At 40.0% G+C, this 15,282-nt stretch overlaps 1 protein-coding gene across 3 annotated transcripts in view; it reads right to left on the bottom strand.

The window, feature by feature from the left end:
• Window positions 1-15,282, bottom strand: part of TPR (translocated promoter region, nuclear basket protein) — a 42,552-nt gene that overhangs the window by 3,303 nt on the left and 23,967 nt on the right. The window contains exons 33-49 of one of the 3 annotated variants that reach the window (XM_054834122.1): window positions 15,080-15,278; window positions 14,219-14,424; window positions 13,450-13,511; window positions 12,324-12,532; window positions 11,740-12,012; window positions 10,793-10,941; window positions 9,840-9,923; window positions 8,168-8,368; window positions 6,711-6,842; window positions 6,228-6,318; window positions 5,847-6,031; window positions 4,950-5,018; window positions 3,696-3,790; window positions 2,937-3,043; window positions 2,080-2,175; window positions 1,732-1,888; window positions 16-134 (exon numbers count right to left, since the gene is read on the bottom strand). In XM_054834122.1, coding sequence (XP_054690097.1) covers window positions 16-134; window positions 1,732-1,888; window positions 2,080-2,175; window positions 2,937-3,043; window positions 3,696-3,790; window positions 4,950-5,018; window positions 5,847-6,031; window positions 6,228-6,318; window positions 6,711-6,842; window positions 8,168-8,368; window positions 9,840-9,923; window positions 10,793-10,941; window positions 11,740-12,012; window positions 12,324-12,532; window positions 13,450-13,511; window positions 14,219-14,424; window positions 15,080-15,278 — 2,434 coding nt within the window. The remainder of the gene's footprint in view (window positions 1-15; window positions 135-1,731; window positions 1,889-2,079; window positions 2,176-2,936; window positions 3,044-3,695; window positions 3,791-4,949; window positions 5,019-5,846; window positions 6,032-6,227; window positions 6,319-6,710; window positions 6,843-8,167; window positions 8,369-9,839; window positions 9,924-10,792; window positions 10,942-11,739; window positions 12,013-12,323; window positions 12,533-13,449; window positions 13,512-14,218; window positions 14,425-15,079; window positions 15,279-15,282) is intronic. The other 2 variants (XM_054834123.1, XM_054834124.1) reach the window with 2 other exon arrangements.

Here is a 15,282-nt window from a genome sequence, read left to right as displayed (position 1 = left end):
GCGATTAACCCGTACCTGCAGATGAACTAGAAGGAGGATCTTGACTAGTCGAAGGAAGATCTGACTCATCAGATGCTTGAACTGATTCTTCTTCTTGCTGGCTATCAATTTCTAGGCCTGCTTCTGAAGTAATTCTGTAAGAGGAGGAGGGGGATGAAAAACATACAAGTGTATTCACACAGTGTCAAAAAGCTCAGGAAAAAAAAAAGCATCATCTCAGAGCAGAAAGATTCCTGTGCAAATGTCTTTCCCTGGAAATTTTCACTGGTTTCATTCTGTGTTGTCACGTCCCCCCGTCCCAATCATGAGATATTTACCTGGCTTCTAGAAAAATAACAACGTAACTTCCTTGATATGCAGCCCAACTCCAGATGCATATCCAATATATTAATTGTCTCTCAGAGAAGCTCACAGAAGCTGTTTAATAACAAGAACTAAACACCTAACGCAATGGTGGGGTTATGTTTAGGCAGGGGAAGAATTAAGTGGAGGGACCACCGCTGACTGGTTACGCCTAAAGATCGCTCATTGGTGCAATCCCCAAATTATTTGGACTCTGTCTTCAGAAGACAAAAACCAAAAAGCATTATAGGGCTGGAAAAACCCCACAAACATTCAATTTAGTTTCAATGCAGCTCACTTTTTGGTATACATTTCATTTACCCTGATTAGTAAATGAAAACCGTTAGAAGATGATAACTAAAACTCAGAAACTGTGGGAAATACCTGCTCTCTACTAGCAACAGATTGACTTGCTCTCCTATCAAGCTAAAGGCCTGTTCCCAACTACAGACCGTTCTCTGAACCATTCAGGTCCTCTAGGCATATACTTGTAACTCACTAAAGATTAGATGGTTTTGCAAGAAACAAAATTTGAGACTTTAACACTAGAATACCCATCCGATGCTTTATCTACTCGTAGGCAGACTATTGCAGTCCAAATTGGTACTGCATCAAGAAAACTGTGTGGCATATTTAACTTGCAGCAGTAACGTTTCGTTCTCTTATGACCAAACCTCCTACCTCCTGCCATCAGTAGAAAAAAGTTTAGGTAAATTGTGAACTACACATCTTTTATTATTATGCAATCAATAAAACTAAAAATATGTATCACAAAATGATAACCTATCCCCCCTTTTAGATTAGTAATGTATTTGATCATGAGACAAAATACAGTAATAACTATAAATATTAAAAATTGCACTTGCAAAGTGGAAGACAAAATAATTTGTCTATCAAATTCTGAAGACCTGCTTATTCTCCTCCTCGTGCCACATCTTTTGTACTCGCACTGCCTTACCTGAGTGACTTCACTGGATATGCTTGCTGTGTAACGAGGAGTGATTTTCTCTGTTAACAAACAGGAATGCTTTAGCTGTTATTCTACAAACCCCAGTCCTTCATACCGGGCCCTTTACCATCAGTATTTGACTACTACAGAGCCCTTTGCATTCTGAAAAACTAAAGAAATCTTTTTTTTTTTTTTTGTGACTCTTATATTAGCTATGTTAAATCAGAAGAAAATCTTTGGGTTTAGACAAAAAGGAGAGATTGTACTACTTCACAAAATTACTACATCCTGTTTGAGCCGTCCTGCCTCCCAGAATAGGTTAAATTGAAAATGAATCACAGGCACACTTAGATGAAAAAAAAAAAAAAAAAAAAAAAAAGAAAAATCACTAAAACTAACACGACATCAAATCTTAGCAATCCAAACAAGTCATAGTTTACCCTTCAGATTCTGCCTCTGCAAAAACTTCATCTCCATCATCACCCGCTCCAGCCTCCGTAGTGGTGGACAGATTGCCAGTAGATGTCGTAACCATCGGAACAGACTGAGAAGCGTGCTCTGAAGCATCAGCTGATGCACTTTCAGTAAAAACTGTCACTGTATAGGAAAGGTAGTTTAATAAACATTAAGTTAGTTTTTATTTCCTACAGAAAATCTACGGAAATCTTGGGCAGGTTGGGCAAAGGGCTACTGAATCCTCCTGATGTAGCAATAAGCACTACAGCAACAACCATCTAATTCTTTTCCGGAAAGTCAGTGCTTCAGCCTGCAAATTTCTGGCCACTTACCTGGTGCTGCTACTTGTAATGGTGTTGTGGGAACGCTACGACCACCTGATTCTTCCTCATGAGCAAGGAACAGTGGGGTTTCATACATTCCTAAACCTGCAACACAAAGTTTTAATGACAACTAAAACAGCCAGCTAAAAAACAGGTTAAATGTCTTCTCTCAGTACACTTGATGAAATCCAGTGGTTTGTACATCGATATGGAGATTTTTGTTATTTTAAGCTATTTTGACTTGCTGCCAGAGCTAATTATAATTTATTGAAGGGTAAAACCTTGATGAAAATATTTCTATTTGTTTACTTTCATCCTTTTCCATTACTTTGCTGTAAGCTTTCTTCAAAGATCAGCTTATTGTCGCATGCTGACGGGGATACAGGGGAAAGGGACTGATTGAGGACCACATCCAAGACGACACAGACAAAGTACAGGTAAGGATACACCCCAAAGATATCTCTGCATTTCCTGTTTTCCCCTATTATTTTACTACAGGAAAGCTACAATCAACAGTAAAATTAAAGTTAAAAGCCATTCCTTCAGTATTTCATTTCTCCTTAAATAAGTTTCTTGTGCCCAGCAGGCAATCTGCCCTAATTTCAGCTTCTCTGGTTCACAAGCCTCTTGTTCCCACCCACAGGAGCATTCTCACTCTACTTTTTAAACCACGTTACAGGTAGAAATGTAGCAGCTTGAAGGAAACATCTTTTCACTTGCCATTAATCTCTCGCTGCTGACAATTATTTAAGAGTGGCAGGTTTCCACACTTGAACAAGTACCTGAAGTAGAATTGCATTTTATTGACTGCATTATTTGGTTTTCACTCTAACAACCATGGAAAAGAAAGTACAGAAATGGTTTACCTCCTTGTGATGCAAGCTGACCAAGATCAGAGTGACTTGAGCTAGTTTGTGGCATATCTTCAGGGGGTCCAAATCTAAATCTAGGAACTCCAGCTACCTGGGGGGAACTATCAACATAAAGATGTAAGGAATTCTGCAGTTTTTCTAATGATCAGGACACACGCGCACAACTTTCTGACCAAGAGAACAAATTATGCACGAGACAAAATGAATTAATACTGACCATAAAAACCAGCTAAACTACTGCTAATTAAATAGCAATTAGTTTCTCAAACTTACATAGACTGCATCCGAAATGAGTAAAACAGTCCTGAAAAGAATATTCTTTACTTATTCACCCTATGAAGTCTCACAATTTTAAGTGAATTATTCAACATGTTCAGAACCATCCCAAATCCAAAAACAAAGATAACTTTTCCTACTTTTATTGGTAATTTGGGGGTGGGGGGAGGAAGAGGGGGAGGAGCTGAAATAGAAGAACCTAGTTTTTTTTTTTTTTTGCTTAATTTCTTCTTACATCAGTAAGTTACAATACATTGGAGATGATTTGCCTCCTAATTTGCTGCCAAGTTTCATGACACACAGTTCAAACAATGATTACTTATTTGTAGATGCAGTTATCTATCATACAACTTAGCATGTTTCAGCATGTTACTCCAATCACAAGTTCATTTCATCTGAATTTATTATGTTCTACTGAAAAATAGAAAGAAATAGATGCCTTTTTTTTTTGTTCCTTTCGCCTTTACATCTACTTACTGAATGGCTTCTGCAAACCCATCTGTACGATGTGGAACTACAAGAGTTGGTGTGCTTGGAACTGTTCTGTCCTCATCATCAAAGAAGTGTTGCTGCTGGTAAAAAAGAGACTGATATGAGAGCCTACAATGTATTTCCAGTTTCTATCAAGCCAAGTTAAAGGTTGGTTTGCTTATTCCATATTGTCAGCAAAACAAAGATAGATTTAGCTTGAACAAAATTCTTGTCTAATTTCAGACATGTAAATCTGAGCTAGTTATAAAGATTGCCCTTACAGGCAATAAAAAAACCAAACCCAAACCAAAATAAGCGCACACACTCACAGGGCACCTATCTTTCAAAGGATTTTTAGACATCTACTCCGTGAGACCATCCTACCAAAGTGCCATCTGTCCCTGTTGACTACAAAGGAATCTGAGGGTGACTCATTCATAAATAGATAGGAATCATTGGTCTTAATCTGGATTGCTTTCATATGCCTAGCAAGAGGATTTTTCACAATGTCAATCAAATCACCTGTTCCCTACAGACTTGTGTCCTTTGTTCTTGCATTATCTACACAGTCAGAAACCTCAGCTGCCTCTTCCCTCACCCTCCACGAGACATTCCCTTCATCTCCCTGTCTTCCTCCCGTATCTTTCAAGCCTCTCTCTCTGAGGTCCCTCCCCTGTGCTCGGTTACTGTCCAGGCAAAAAGCAGTAGGTACTGAGGCCAGTTCCAATGAGAAATTGGATGGCAGTGTCAAAGGCAGAATCAAAAATCTGAGCTGATGCCTTTGATCTCAAAAAAGATACTTTTTTTAGTCACTCGGTCTCTCTCTCCCCTCCCTTACTGAACTAGCATTCATTCTGTCAAATACAGCTGAGGTTGAATAAAGGGTTCAAAATTAGCTGAATGAGACAGAAAGCATAAATTAGCCTTGTTCCTTCAGGATGAGGCTGAAAACATTTTATTATTTTTTCCAGTAACATATCCACTTTAAAAGATTAATTCTAAAAACAAGTAATTAAAATCATCTTGGACAAAACCAATTCAATCTCCTTTGAAGAGCTTTAGCTTCCTGGGACTCTTCTAGCATTTGCCTGCCATTAATACAGAAATGAACAGGACTAGGATATTACCTGCAAGGCTACACAGAAACCATCCCACCCCTGAAGACAGTAGCTAGACTTCTTTAAAAAACCAAAGTAAATCCCAAGAGTTATGAATGTTCCCTCAATGCAGGTTTTTAGTAGTAAACTTTCATATACTTACCATCCCACCTATACCAGGAGTTAGCTGAAGTCCACGCCCCACTGATTGTCTTCGAGTCATCTGGATTCTCTTTATAGTAAAGAAAAAACAAAGTGTGAATACTTTCCTGGCACTCTGATAACATACAATTGTTCAATCAGAGCCAAGGATAGCAGCTAAATAAGTGTAACAATTCTATATCGGTGTACAACACTGCTCAGTACAGCATCATACCTTCTTAAAGAACAGACCGTGGCAGCAGCTACTCCACATCTCGTATCTGCTGCCTGGTCTAACCACAGAAGAGAATCATGTAGGTTTAAATTCTGGGTAAGTGACATTACTATTTTACTCAACTTTCTGCTGAGGACAGAAAACTTGAACACAGAAATATGGTGTCTCCAAGCCTCAGAACAAGCTAATAGTAAAGGATAATTTCAGTCAGGACATTTTTGCAGAATTCAGGTTGTGATGTTTTCATTTACAAAATTGATAGGTCTATGTCAAAGCATAATCACGGGGTCAGGTGCTGACTGTGAAAGGTTTAACTTTGAAAACAAATGGCAACATTCCTTTGCCCAATCTGCATTGGGGCAGAGCCTAATACAACCCTCTGCCGATCTGTCTGAGTTACAACCTGCTCAAGAACAGCTTTTGTAGTGGAAATACCAGCAGTCAGTGACCGAAACAACCCTGGGATAATAATTTCAAGACACAAATCCATCATCAGTGCCTTAGTGCTTTTCATGTTCCCCGTCCAGCCCTAATCTGCAGGACGAGACATGTTAAATCAGTTTGCTCAGCTACCATTTTTAGGATGAGATGTCATCTATTTTTACAATAGGCAGAGTACTTGGGTTTTATTTAGAAGAAATCATACAGTAATTTAAGTCGTCTGAACCGCTAGATAGTTTATACCTGTACTGGGGGACCCAGTTCTTGAGGAGGAGCATGAATAGTCAGTCGTGGGGGCAGCGGATGCGGCGGTCTGCGTGGCGACTGTGGGGGGCGAGGGGCCTGTCGCTCCGAGGCGGATGATGGCTGCTGTTCTCTTGAACTTTCATGAGGAAAAGTGGACTCTGCAGCACTTGTGCTCCCTTCTCCTAAAACACACAGGAGTATCGAGGAGTAAACCCATTGCAGGGTTTTCAAAGGAATGTAGAATATATCCAGAAAAGAGTATTTCAAAAGAATCTACTTTCCAGGTTGAAAAGGTCTTTAGTGCATATTTAACACATGCAGAACAGCTTCTACATTTTCCCCCCTTACAGACACAGACTTGGAAGGCAATAACCATACCACTGTTTTGAGAATCTGCTGCCCTCTGGTTGCTTTCACCTCCTCCCATGCTTTCCTCAGTTTCTGTTCCAGGATCTGTACCATCAGCACCCTAAAAAAACCACATAAACATAATATGACTTATCACTAACCAACTTATAGGCTGTAAAGAGAATATAAAAGCAGTAAAAAAGTATTCAGAAAGTAAACAAAGTAAAATATATGAAAGTCTTAAAAGAAATGTCAGAAATGCCTATCTATATATACACAAATGTGAACAATGCAGCCATCATCATTTAATAATAACAAGCAATGAAATATCCAGCTTTTGAAAAGACTGCCTTACTAGCTTTGCAACTACAGTATTTGTTGCTGGCTCTGGTACTTTGCATTTTCCTGTTATTCTGGGATGAATTCATACTCAGATTTTCTCTTTCAAGTATTCAAATCTGTACAGATGCATTGCAACACCAATTCATTCTTAAAAAAAGGTACAAATCTCACCTCAGCATCATCTGCTTCATATCCATCATTACCGTCAGCACTACCAGTTCCCTCATTACTGTCATCACCTTCGTCTCCCATCCCCGTGTCTTCATCATCATCCTCATCTTCCTCCTCCTCGTCCTCATAGTCCTATGATAAGACCATAAAACAGCTTTGAGGAAGTGTGGAAAGGGTAGTGGAATCATTTCACAGGCTGAAGCTGGAAACTTCATGTTGTTGTACACGCACCACCTGTCTGTGGATCTCTTTCTGAAGATGTTCAGCCTTTATTATCCACAGAGTAGATGTACATATTTTTCGATTGCTGTGGTAGGCTGCCCCCCCCAGCCACTCTCTCACTCCCTCTTCAACAGGAAAAGGGTAGAAAATAAGATGAAAAAGCTCAAGGGCCAAGATAAAGGCAGGCAGATCACTTACCAATTACCATTATGGGCAAAACAGACTCAACTTGGGGAAATTTATTTTTAATTGGCAACAAATGAGAGCTGGATAGTGAGAAATAGACAAAAACCAGAAACAAAACAAAAACTAAGCCTTCCTGCCACCCCTTTCTTCTTTTCAAGGCCTAACTTCTCTCCCTCATTCCCGACTCCTCTTCCTCCTCCGCGACCCCAGGCAGGGCAGAGGGGACAAGGAACGGGGGTTGTGGTCAGTTTCTTTCTGCTACTCCTCCCTCCTCACGCTTTTCCCCCTGCTCCAGCGTGGTCCTCTCCACAGTCCTTCCAGAACTACTCTAGCAGCAGGTCATTCCCACTGAAGGGAATAAACCTTCATCCTTCAGGATAAACCTGCTCCTGCACTGGCTCCTCTCCATGGGCCACAGTCCCTGGCAGTAGAGCCTGCTCCTCCATGGGCTGCAGTTTCCTTCAGGGAGTACCCACCTGCAGCACCACGGTCCTCTCCACTGGCTGCAGGGAAATACCCGCTCCATTGTGGTCTCTTCCATAGCCTACAAGGAATACCTGCTCCGATGCCTGCAGCACCTCCTCCCTCTCATTCTTCTCCAACCTCGGTGTTCGCAGGACTGTTTCTCACATTTTTTTCCCCTCCCCTCCTCACGCTAACACTGCCATGCAGCATTTTGCTTTCTTATATATGTTTCCACCAGCTGATGGGCTCAGCCGTGTCCCACAGTGGGGCCACTGCGGAGCCAGCTGGAAGAGGCTGTCCCTGGCGCAGGGCAGCCTCAGCCTCTCCTCACAGAGGCCACCCTTGTATGTTGACTACTCCTAGATTATCTAGAGGTACAATGAAATGTTATGACTTCAAAAAAATCAAGCTGAATTAGCAAGTATCTTTAAAAAACCACTAGAATTCAGACTACATCAAATACAGACTATTTATACAGAAAAAAAAAAAATTATTAAATTAACCCTGCCAGGTGAGCTTTTCATCTGATCAAAGACCAAATCATAAACAAAGTAGTCCATAAAGTAATTCCATGATATACATACTTCCTGCTCCCCTTCATTTTCTTCATCATCATCATCTTCATCATCACTATCAATTACAATGACATCATCTCTTTTGGACTGACCATCCTGAGATGAAGAAGTGTTTTGTTGATCAGACTGAAGAGGTCCAAGATCTATTGGGATAGACTGGGAAGTTTCTTCACTATCCTCCATGGGAGTGTACTCTCCCTGTGTAACACCCTGTAAAAGAGAAAATAAATTACCAGAAGAAACACAATGAAATGCAGCACATATATACAATTCTTAGAACGCTCTTCAGGAAAATGTCCATTGTATTTCTAAGCGTTTCCTGTTTCCACGTCGACCAAACGGAGGCCTGCTCTACAACACAAGCACACTTCCAAATCTGATTTGGGACGGGGGCCATCACTAGCGATACTGTATTCATGTATGATGCACTCGAATGCACATGCTTAAAAAGCTGCCCTCTAAATGTTTACCCATCTGCTTCAGGAGAGGACAAAAGAGAATGCTGCAGATGACTGTCAGCAATCAACTACAGACAACTAGAAGTCTCCCCAGGATCAAGGAACAACCATCGCTCTTCTCAGCACGAACTCTGAGCTGCTGTTTTTGCTCTGGAGGAACAGTAATGCAATTCACACGATAGCCAGACACAGAGCTAACAAACAGTTATCTTTCCATTCAGCACACATTCAAAACATTTGAACTGAATCTGGAAAGTATGACTAGTAGTGTTCAGGAAAAAACAAAACAACTTTAGGGAGAGTCCCCCACAACCTCTTAAAAACAAATAATTTGGGACTCTACCACATACGTTTTGTAGCATTCAAGACTTTTGATCTAGGTACAATAACTAGGTTCTATTATTTTCTGAACATGTCACTTTAATGTTGCAAATCGCTGTCTAGCAGCAGAATTTAAGTAATCACATTGAGAACTAGAATTGTTAAAGAACATTTGAAGATTCCTGTGGAACAGAAAGCACACAGCTGGGATTTCATGGGGAGGTAAACGTTGGTCATACCTTTTAAATATGTGAAGGTTGAGGGAAAAAATGACTGACTACAGACTCCGTACCCACCAATGCTTAAAGAAAATAGATTCCATGACTCAACATGAGGTTCTGCCAAGGCAGAGAATTACCTTAACTTCTGCTCATTGCTGAGGTGAAAGGAGATTAAATTAATGGTTTTCACTTATATTTGGCTTTCCTAACACAGCTACGATAGGCCTTTTACAGAACTAGAACAAACCCAACTTTTTTCCTTTGTTTATCACATCATGAGCCATCTAACATTAAGCTTGCTCAAGGATTTATCAAATCTTTCTGTAAAAGAAAAGCCAGAAAGCAAAGAGAATAAGCGAAGAACTGAAAACTCCAATTCCATTTTACAACTGTGACTCATTTAACCTCTACACCTCAGTTTCACTATATAAAACTGGGGTTACGCATACTAGGACACCACACTGAATTACAATTGCAAAGCTTCATTAACATTCTGAATTTTACTTATATAGGTAACTGCAGAGCGCAATAAAAATTGAGTATCCTTGAACATGTGAAGTCTAAACTTTAAATGGTTATAAGAGATTTCTTCAACTAGAAATCTGCAAGATCTGAGATTTCATTTCTAAATGTACTGAACATGTTGAAATGAAGATTTTTTTTCTTTTGAAATATGCTTACTTCTCCAATTGAGTCCTGTGAGTCCTGATTGTATGTTTGAGCTTCTACCTCACCATCAGTGCTCTCTTCTGCTGTCACTTCCTCCTGAAAGAACATATTTTTTTTCTTGTTTAAAACACATCATTAATCCTAAAGTTTGATTCTTTAACTGTTTACTTTTTTAAAAAAATTTTCTTTTCCCACAAAGATCACGGGCAACATTTTGTTCCCCTTCTACTACTACTCCTTAGCTCTGCTTTTATCTAGCACCTTGGATTTCTCTGCCCTGGAGAAATACAATTTCCCCATTCCAGTCCACTGGACCCACTCTACTCAGTGTCTCTAAACCCTTCCAGGACCAGAAAAAACAACCCTCAGGGTTTCCCATTCCACCTCTATCTGCTCAGCTAATTAAGTGATAATGATCAGACACAACCTTGCCCTTTTATGTTATGGAACATCCCCCCCATATAGAGTTAATAAAATATCTTTGACTTCCTTAACATTGTTCACGAATTGCCTGCTGTGAGGTTCTGTCTCAAGTTCATTCCTTTCTTGCAGGATATCCCAATTCCCTCCCACCAATTTATCACATGCATCTCTTCTAAGCTTCTCCATGGAACATCTCATCTTTGCTCCCCTAGCTTCTCCTGAAGCACACTGTACTTTATTCCAGAATAACCGTAGATAATGACCTCCCAGACCACACTGAAAAATTCACTTCTTCATCCTCAGTGCTAGGATGTGGCCCCTTCTCTTCCACCCTACAGTTCACTAAGATTTGCATCACTCACTGCAACTGGTATAACCTCTGCCTTTTACAACATCCAAAAATAACTGCTTCCTCCCCAACAGATTAAAAAGTCACGTTAAGAATTAACTGACTTGCTCCGAAGTAATTAATCCACTGCCTCTTCCCATTAAAATCTTCCAAAGTGACAGATTAAGTACTAGCATTTTATGTTCTCACAAACCTCAGGTCCAACTCTCTGTATGCTTCTCAGTTTCTTTGGAAGAGGTACGTCCACTGTTTCCTCTGAAATTTGGTCTGAGTTTTCCACAGTGTTGTCCTCCTCTTCCTCTCGTGGACGTTTAGATAGAGAAGAACTTGGGGTAGCTGAAACTTAAAAGAGCCTCTCAGTTATTTTCAGAACAACAAATGGGCAAAACAGAAAATCAAAAGGTTTGGTATTTTACTCTGGAAGATCGTCTCTTTTTCTGCATTGAATGATAACAAACAGAATCAGATAGAATCACCTTGTGCCGTTTCCTAGGACATGAAAATGCCAGCCCCTTTTGTTACAAGTCTCATGCCCTTGGGCCAATATGCACAACCTAACTGACCCAAGCATAAGCTTCAGGGTACAACGGAAAAATTTCTTCCAACTTCTTTGCTTCTGACAAGTAGACCTAAAAGTTTAACAGAGTAGCAGCTGGGAAACAAAAAAAGCAGCTTACAAAAGCGTATTTTGGGGAATAAACATGCTTAAAATCTACACTATGTAGGGCAAACAGATGTGCAACAGTATCACATTGAGTAGCTTTAGAGTTCTTCTCTGTATTTCATATTTCAGCATAAGTAGCTTACCCATGACTCCTAACATTAACCTTCCTCCAACAGTATCACGGAAACAGAGGCAGCAAGGTTTAGTGTATTAAACTCCAATGCTGCTCTGAATAGATAAACACATGAGTTTTTATTTTCTACTTTAAGGAATGCAGTGACAACAGCATTTCAGAGGTGCCATTTCTGAAGGAGTCTAACCTCAGAAGTTTGTAAAACGTGCAATAAACTAAGGAGGGGGGAAAAAAAAAAGAGAGCAAATTCTTTTGCTGAAGTTAGGCCTGGTTTAACAAGGGTCCAAATGGAGCTACTTAAAAGGAACTGTTCAAAAAGGTAGGCCTATAAAATAAAACCAACCTGTGCCAAACACTGCTGTAGAAGTGGAGGGCCTCTCTATTTGAGAGCTCTGTACAACTTCTACAATGGCAGGGGATGGCTCCTGATTAGCGGGCTCAATCTGAGGATGACTTTGCTGAGTGGGCTGCACAAAAGCAGTTGCTTGAGTCTGCTGCTGAACAGTCAGGATGGGCTGAGAGAGAGATGTCTGAACATTAGGACTGGTGGAACGCACAGACCCACTAGTGCTTCCAAAGACTGGAACGTGCTCCACAGGTCCTTCTGACTGCATAGCTGAAAGGCAAACAGTAGCACATTCAACTGTCTTCATATTGTCCAGTACAGTTCACATTCTCCATTGCAGAATGCCCTAAATAAGCAGATTCAGTGTTTTGCAGATTGAGTTAACATTGCTGATACTCATCTGCAGTTGGGGAATCAGGAACTTGGTTGCAATGGAAGTGGTCACAAAAGTGCAATATTGAAAGAGATGCAGGGACAATAAAACTATTTGAGGTACTTTCAAACTACTAACTACCGAGATTTCAAGGCAAAGGTAGCATTTATGATTACTGTAGGTCCTCATACTATACTAAAGTGCTCACCTTCCTGAGTCTCCACTTGTGTCGTGGGCATAACTGTGGCTGTTGGAGTAGTGGTAGGATTAGTGACTGTAGCAGGAGTAACCATTGGACGGATACTGGCTCTTGGAGTAGACTTATTCCCAGCTATTGCAGCAGCACTCACTTTACTTGGAGTTGACACAACAGGAGTTGGTTTAATGTTCGCTGTTGGCGGATCGGAAGTGCTTGCACTGAAAAACAGGATATTGGTTTCATCATGGTAGTGCAGAAAGCAGATTTTAAAAATACCGAATGTAAATACATTATCTTAGCCAGAAGTACTAATTTTTAAAGGTTTAAAATGTAAAAGCGTGACAAGGGCATAATGAATTGTCTTCCAAAATTTGTTTATAGTTAAAAAAGACAGACCCACTATGCCATCAGTAGCATTTTGTCCAGCTTAGAGATTTGACAGGTTTCTTCAAAGGAAATCAACTAGAAATCTATAAGCAGATCAAAAGGAGTAGCATGTAGCTCATACTATTAGCTGTGCTGGGTCTTTATTACAGTGAGCAATACATCTTACATTAAAACTCACTGATTCACTGAATACAGAGCAACATCATCTCTTGGTTGAGACAAGGATCAGCCAAGTTTTAAGAGGCATTTTTGAAAGCCTTGCTCTCAATGGATGCCGTCATAAAAACTGAAAGGGAGTTAGTTATCTAAGCTTAGTAATCCAGTAACATTTCCCATTTCAGAGCTTAGTCGTTTGACTATTTTATCTGTTGTTAGAGCCATCATCTATTTAGTTTGTTTCTCATGTTTGAGATTCTTGCTCAAGGAAGATCCCCCCTCAAAACCGAAAAGGTTAAAGGTAACACAACTTCAAGAATCTTCAAGTCTGAAAACATTTTAAAAAATCTTTTATGTTTCCCAGACACCATGTTCCTGGTGGTTAATATGACAATTTCACAGTTTAAAAACTTTATTGATTAAATGTAGCTAAGAGAACAGGAGGAACATATGTCAATCAGTATCTTCAAAGTTGCTTAAGAAAAACTGTGAAAAGCCAGTGGTTTACTAAAGAGAAGAGCAACTAGATAAAGAGAAAACCAAGAAACACCAACCACATAAAATCTGCAAAACCCCAAACCCTTCGACTCACATTCCTCTTTCACCTGAAGCTGGAGTAGACTTGAGTGAGATTTGTCTCTGCTGTTCTGGGACCTATTACGTAAGAAACAGAAGAATCATGCCATGCACAAACAAAACAGAGCGAGCAATTTGGTAAAATACAGATCTCTCTACTAACAATAATTTCTCTAACATAGTTGTTAGCAGGCCTAGCCAGACTCCACGACTATTGCAAATTCTCCAAAACAAATCATACCAGTCATACCAAATACGTAAACCAGTTCAGTAATTTCTCAGGTGTCTCCTGAAGCTACTGAGACAACAGCAGGCAGAACCCATTACACTGAACACATGGATAAAAATGCAAAAATAGAGCTGAGTGCAAACAGTTCACTGGCTGATTCACAGTGAATGATGGAACATGTATGGTTGTTAGCACTGGGAATTCGCGCTATGGCAGGAAATAACTTTTTAAATTAAGTTCTGAACCCTTAACTAAAGCCAACTTGTATATTCCCAAAACCAGGGGACAGTGGAACTTGAATAGCACACAGTTTGTTGGGCTCGTTGGTATTTATTTATTTATTTTAAAAAAAGTGTAGGAATCCTATGACAAGAATTTCCATCTGCAATTTAGGGCGTTTAAAAAAACCCACTGTCATGTAAAGTAATCCTAACTACTGTATCCACAAAACCAAACCAAGCTGGACAGCGGTGCTTGTACTAAGAGCTGTTGCTCGTGTTCAGTCATGAGACGTGAGCAGTTTGTTTCCTCTCCCACAGCTAAAACGATTTTGTACCTTGTTTGTAGACTCTGGTGGCTCGTCTCGCTGTTCGTGGTGTCGCTCCTGCTGCTCTCTAAGCTCTCTTTCTAAACGGCAGATTCGACCTTCATACTGGGATTTGAGTGCACTCATTCGCACCTCCAATTCAGTCTTCTGCTCCTCTAATGAACTGCTCTTTTGCTTCCACTCTTCATTTTCTTTTGTTAACTGTTCTTTTGTACCTAATCGAACAGGAAAGAATCCAGCCTTGCCACTGTAAAGCTGCCTACTAAGTCTGCATGCTGAATGCCTGTCTGTCTTGATAGGTTACTGAAGTATTTCGAAATCTTAAGCTATTAATGGAGTTCTGAGAGGTAATTCTATCTTTCACATGCCATTTTTCTAATTAAAAATATAAAAATATGTAATAAACATATATAAATAAAAATTGAAATGCAGAAGTAGTCACAAAAGAACAAGGTGTTTTCAGCAAGGTCTTACACCATCATTGCTCTCAAGATCAATTAAAAATAGAAGAGGCAGTTTGTTTTGCACCTGTACACTTAGGGAAGGCAAGAGGGAAGGGGAGAATTACCGAAGTTGCTAGTAGGGTCAATCTGCTCTAATCAACAAAAGGATCACCTTGGCTGGCCAAAACTAAGCAAAACCTTTTCCTCCCCTCAGCATACAGCTAGTTATACACTTTTATAATGTCCTGAAGGAATTAGAACTTAAGTTTTAGAACAATTCCTGTAACATCTAATCCAGAAAAAACTTTTTAAGTAAAATATGAAGCAGGTCATATTTTCCCAAGCAACTTTTCTAAATGCTTTTCCATGGGAATAATCAAAAACCCGAACAGAAGATGACACCTAAAGGACAGAAAAAGTAGAATACCAGCTAACTGTGCAATTTTCTGCTTGGCCGCAAGCAAGGTCTTCCTAGTTTTCTCTTCCTTCTCAGTGATCTGTTGCCTGAGCTGTTCTTCCTGTGTAGTCTTCTCTTGCAGATCTTGATGAAAACGAGCAAGTTCTGACTGTAGCTGCGTTATCTGCTCCTGAAGATTTCTAACTTCAGTTTCCTTTTCTGCTATAGTCTAG

This window comes from Grus americana, chromosome 8 (assembly GCF_028858705.1).
Source record: "Grus americana isolate bGruAme1 chromosome 8, bGruAme1.mat, whole genome shotgun sequence".
In the NCBI taxonomy this organism is placed as follows: domain Eukaryota; kingdom Metazoa; phylum Chordata; class Aves; order Gruiformes; family Gruidae; genus Grus; species Grus americana.
Note: the sequence above shows the minus strand (reverse complement) of the source record. Positions and strands in the feature narration are given on the sequence as shown.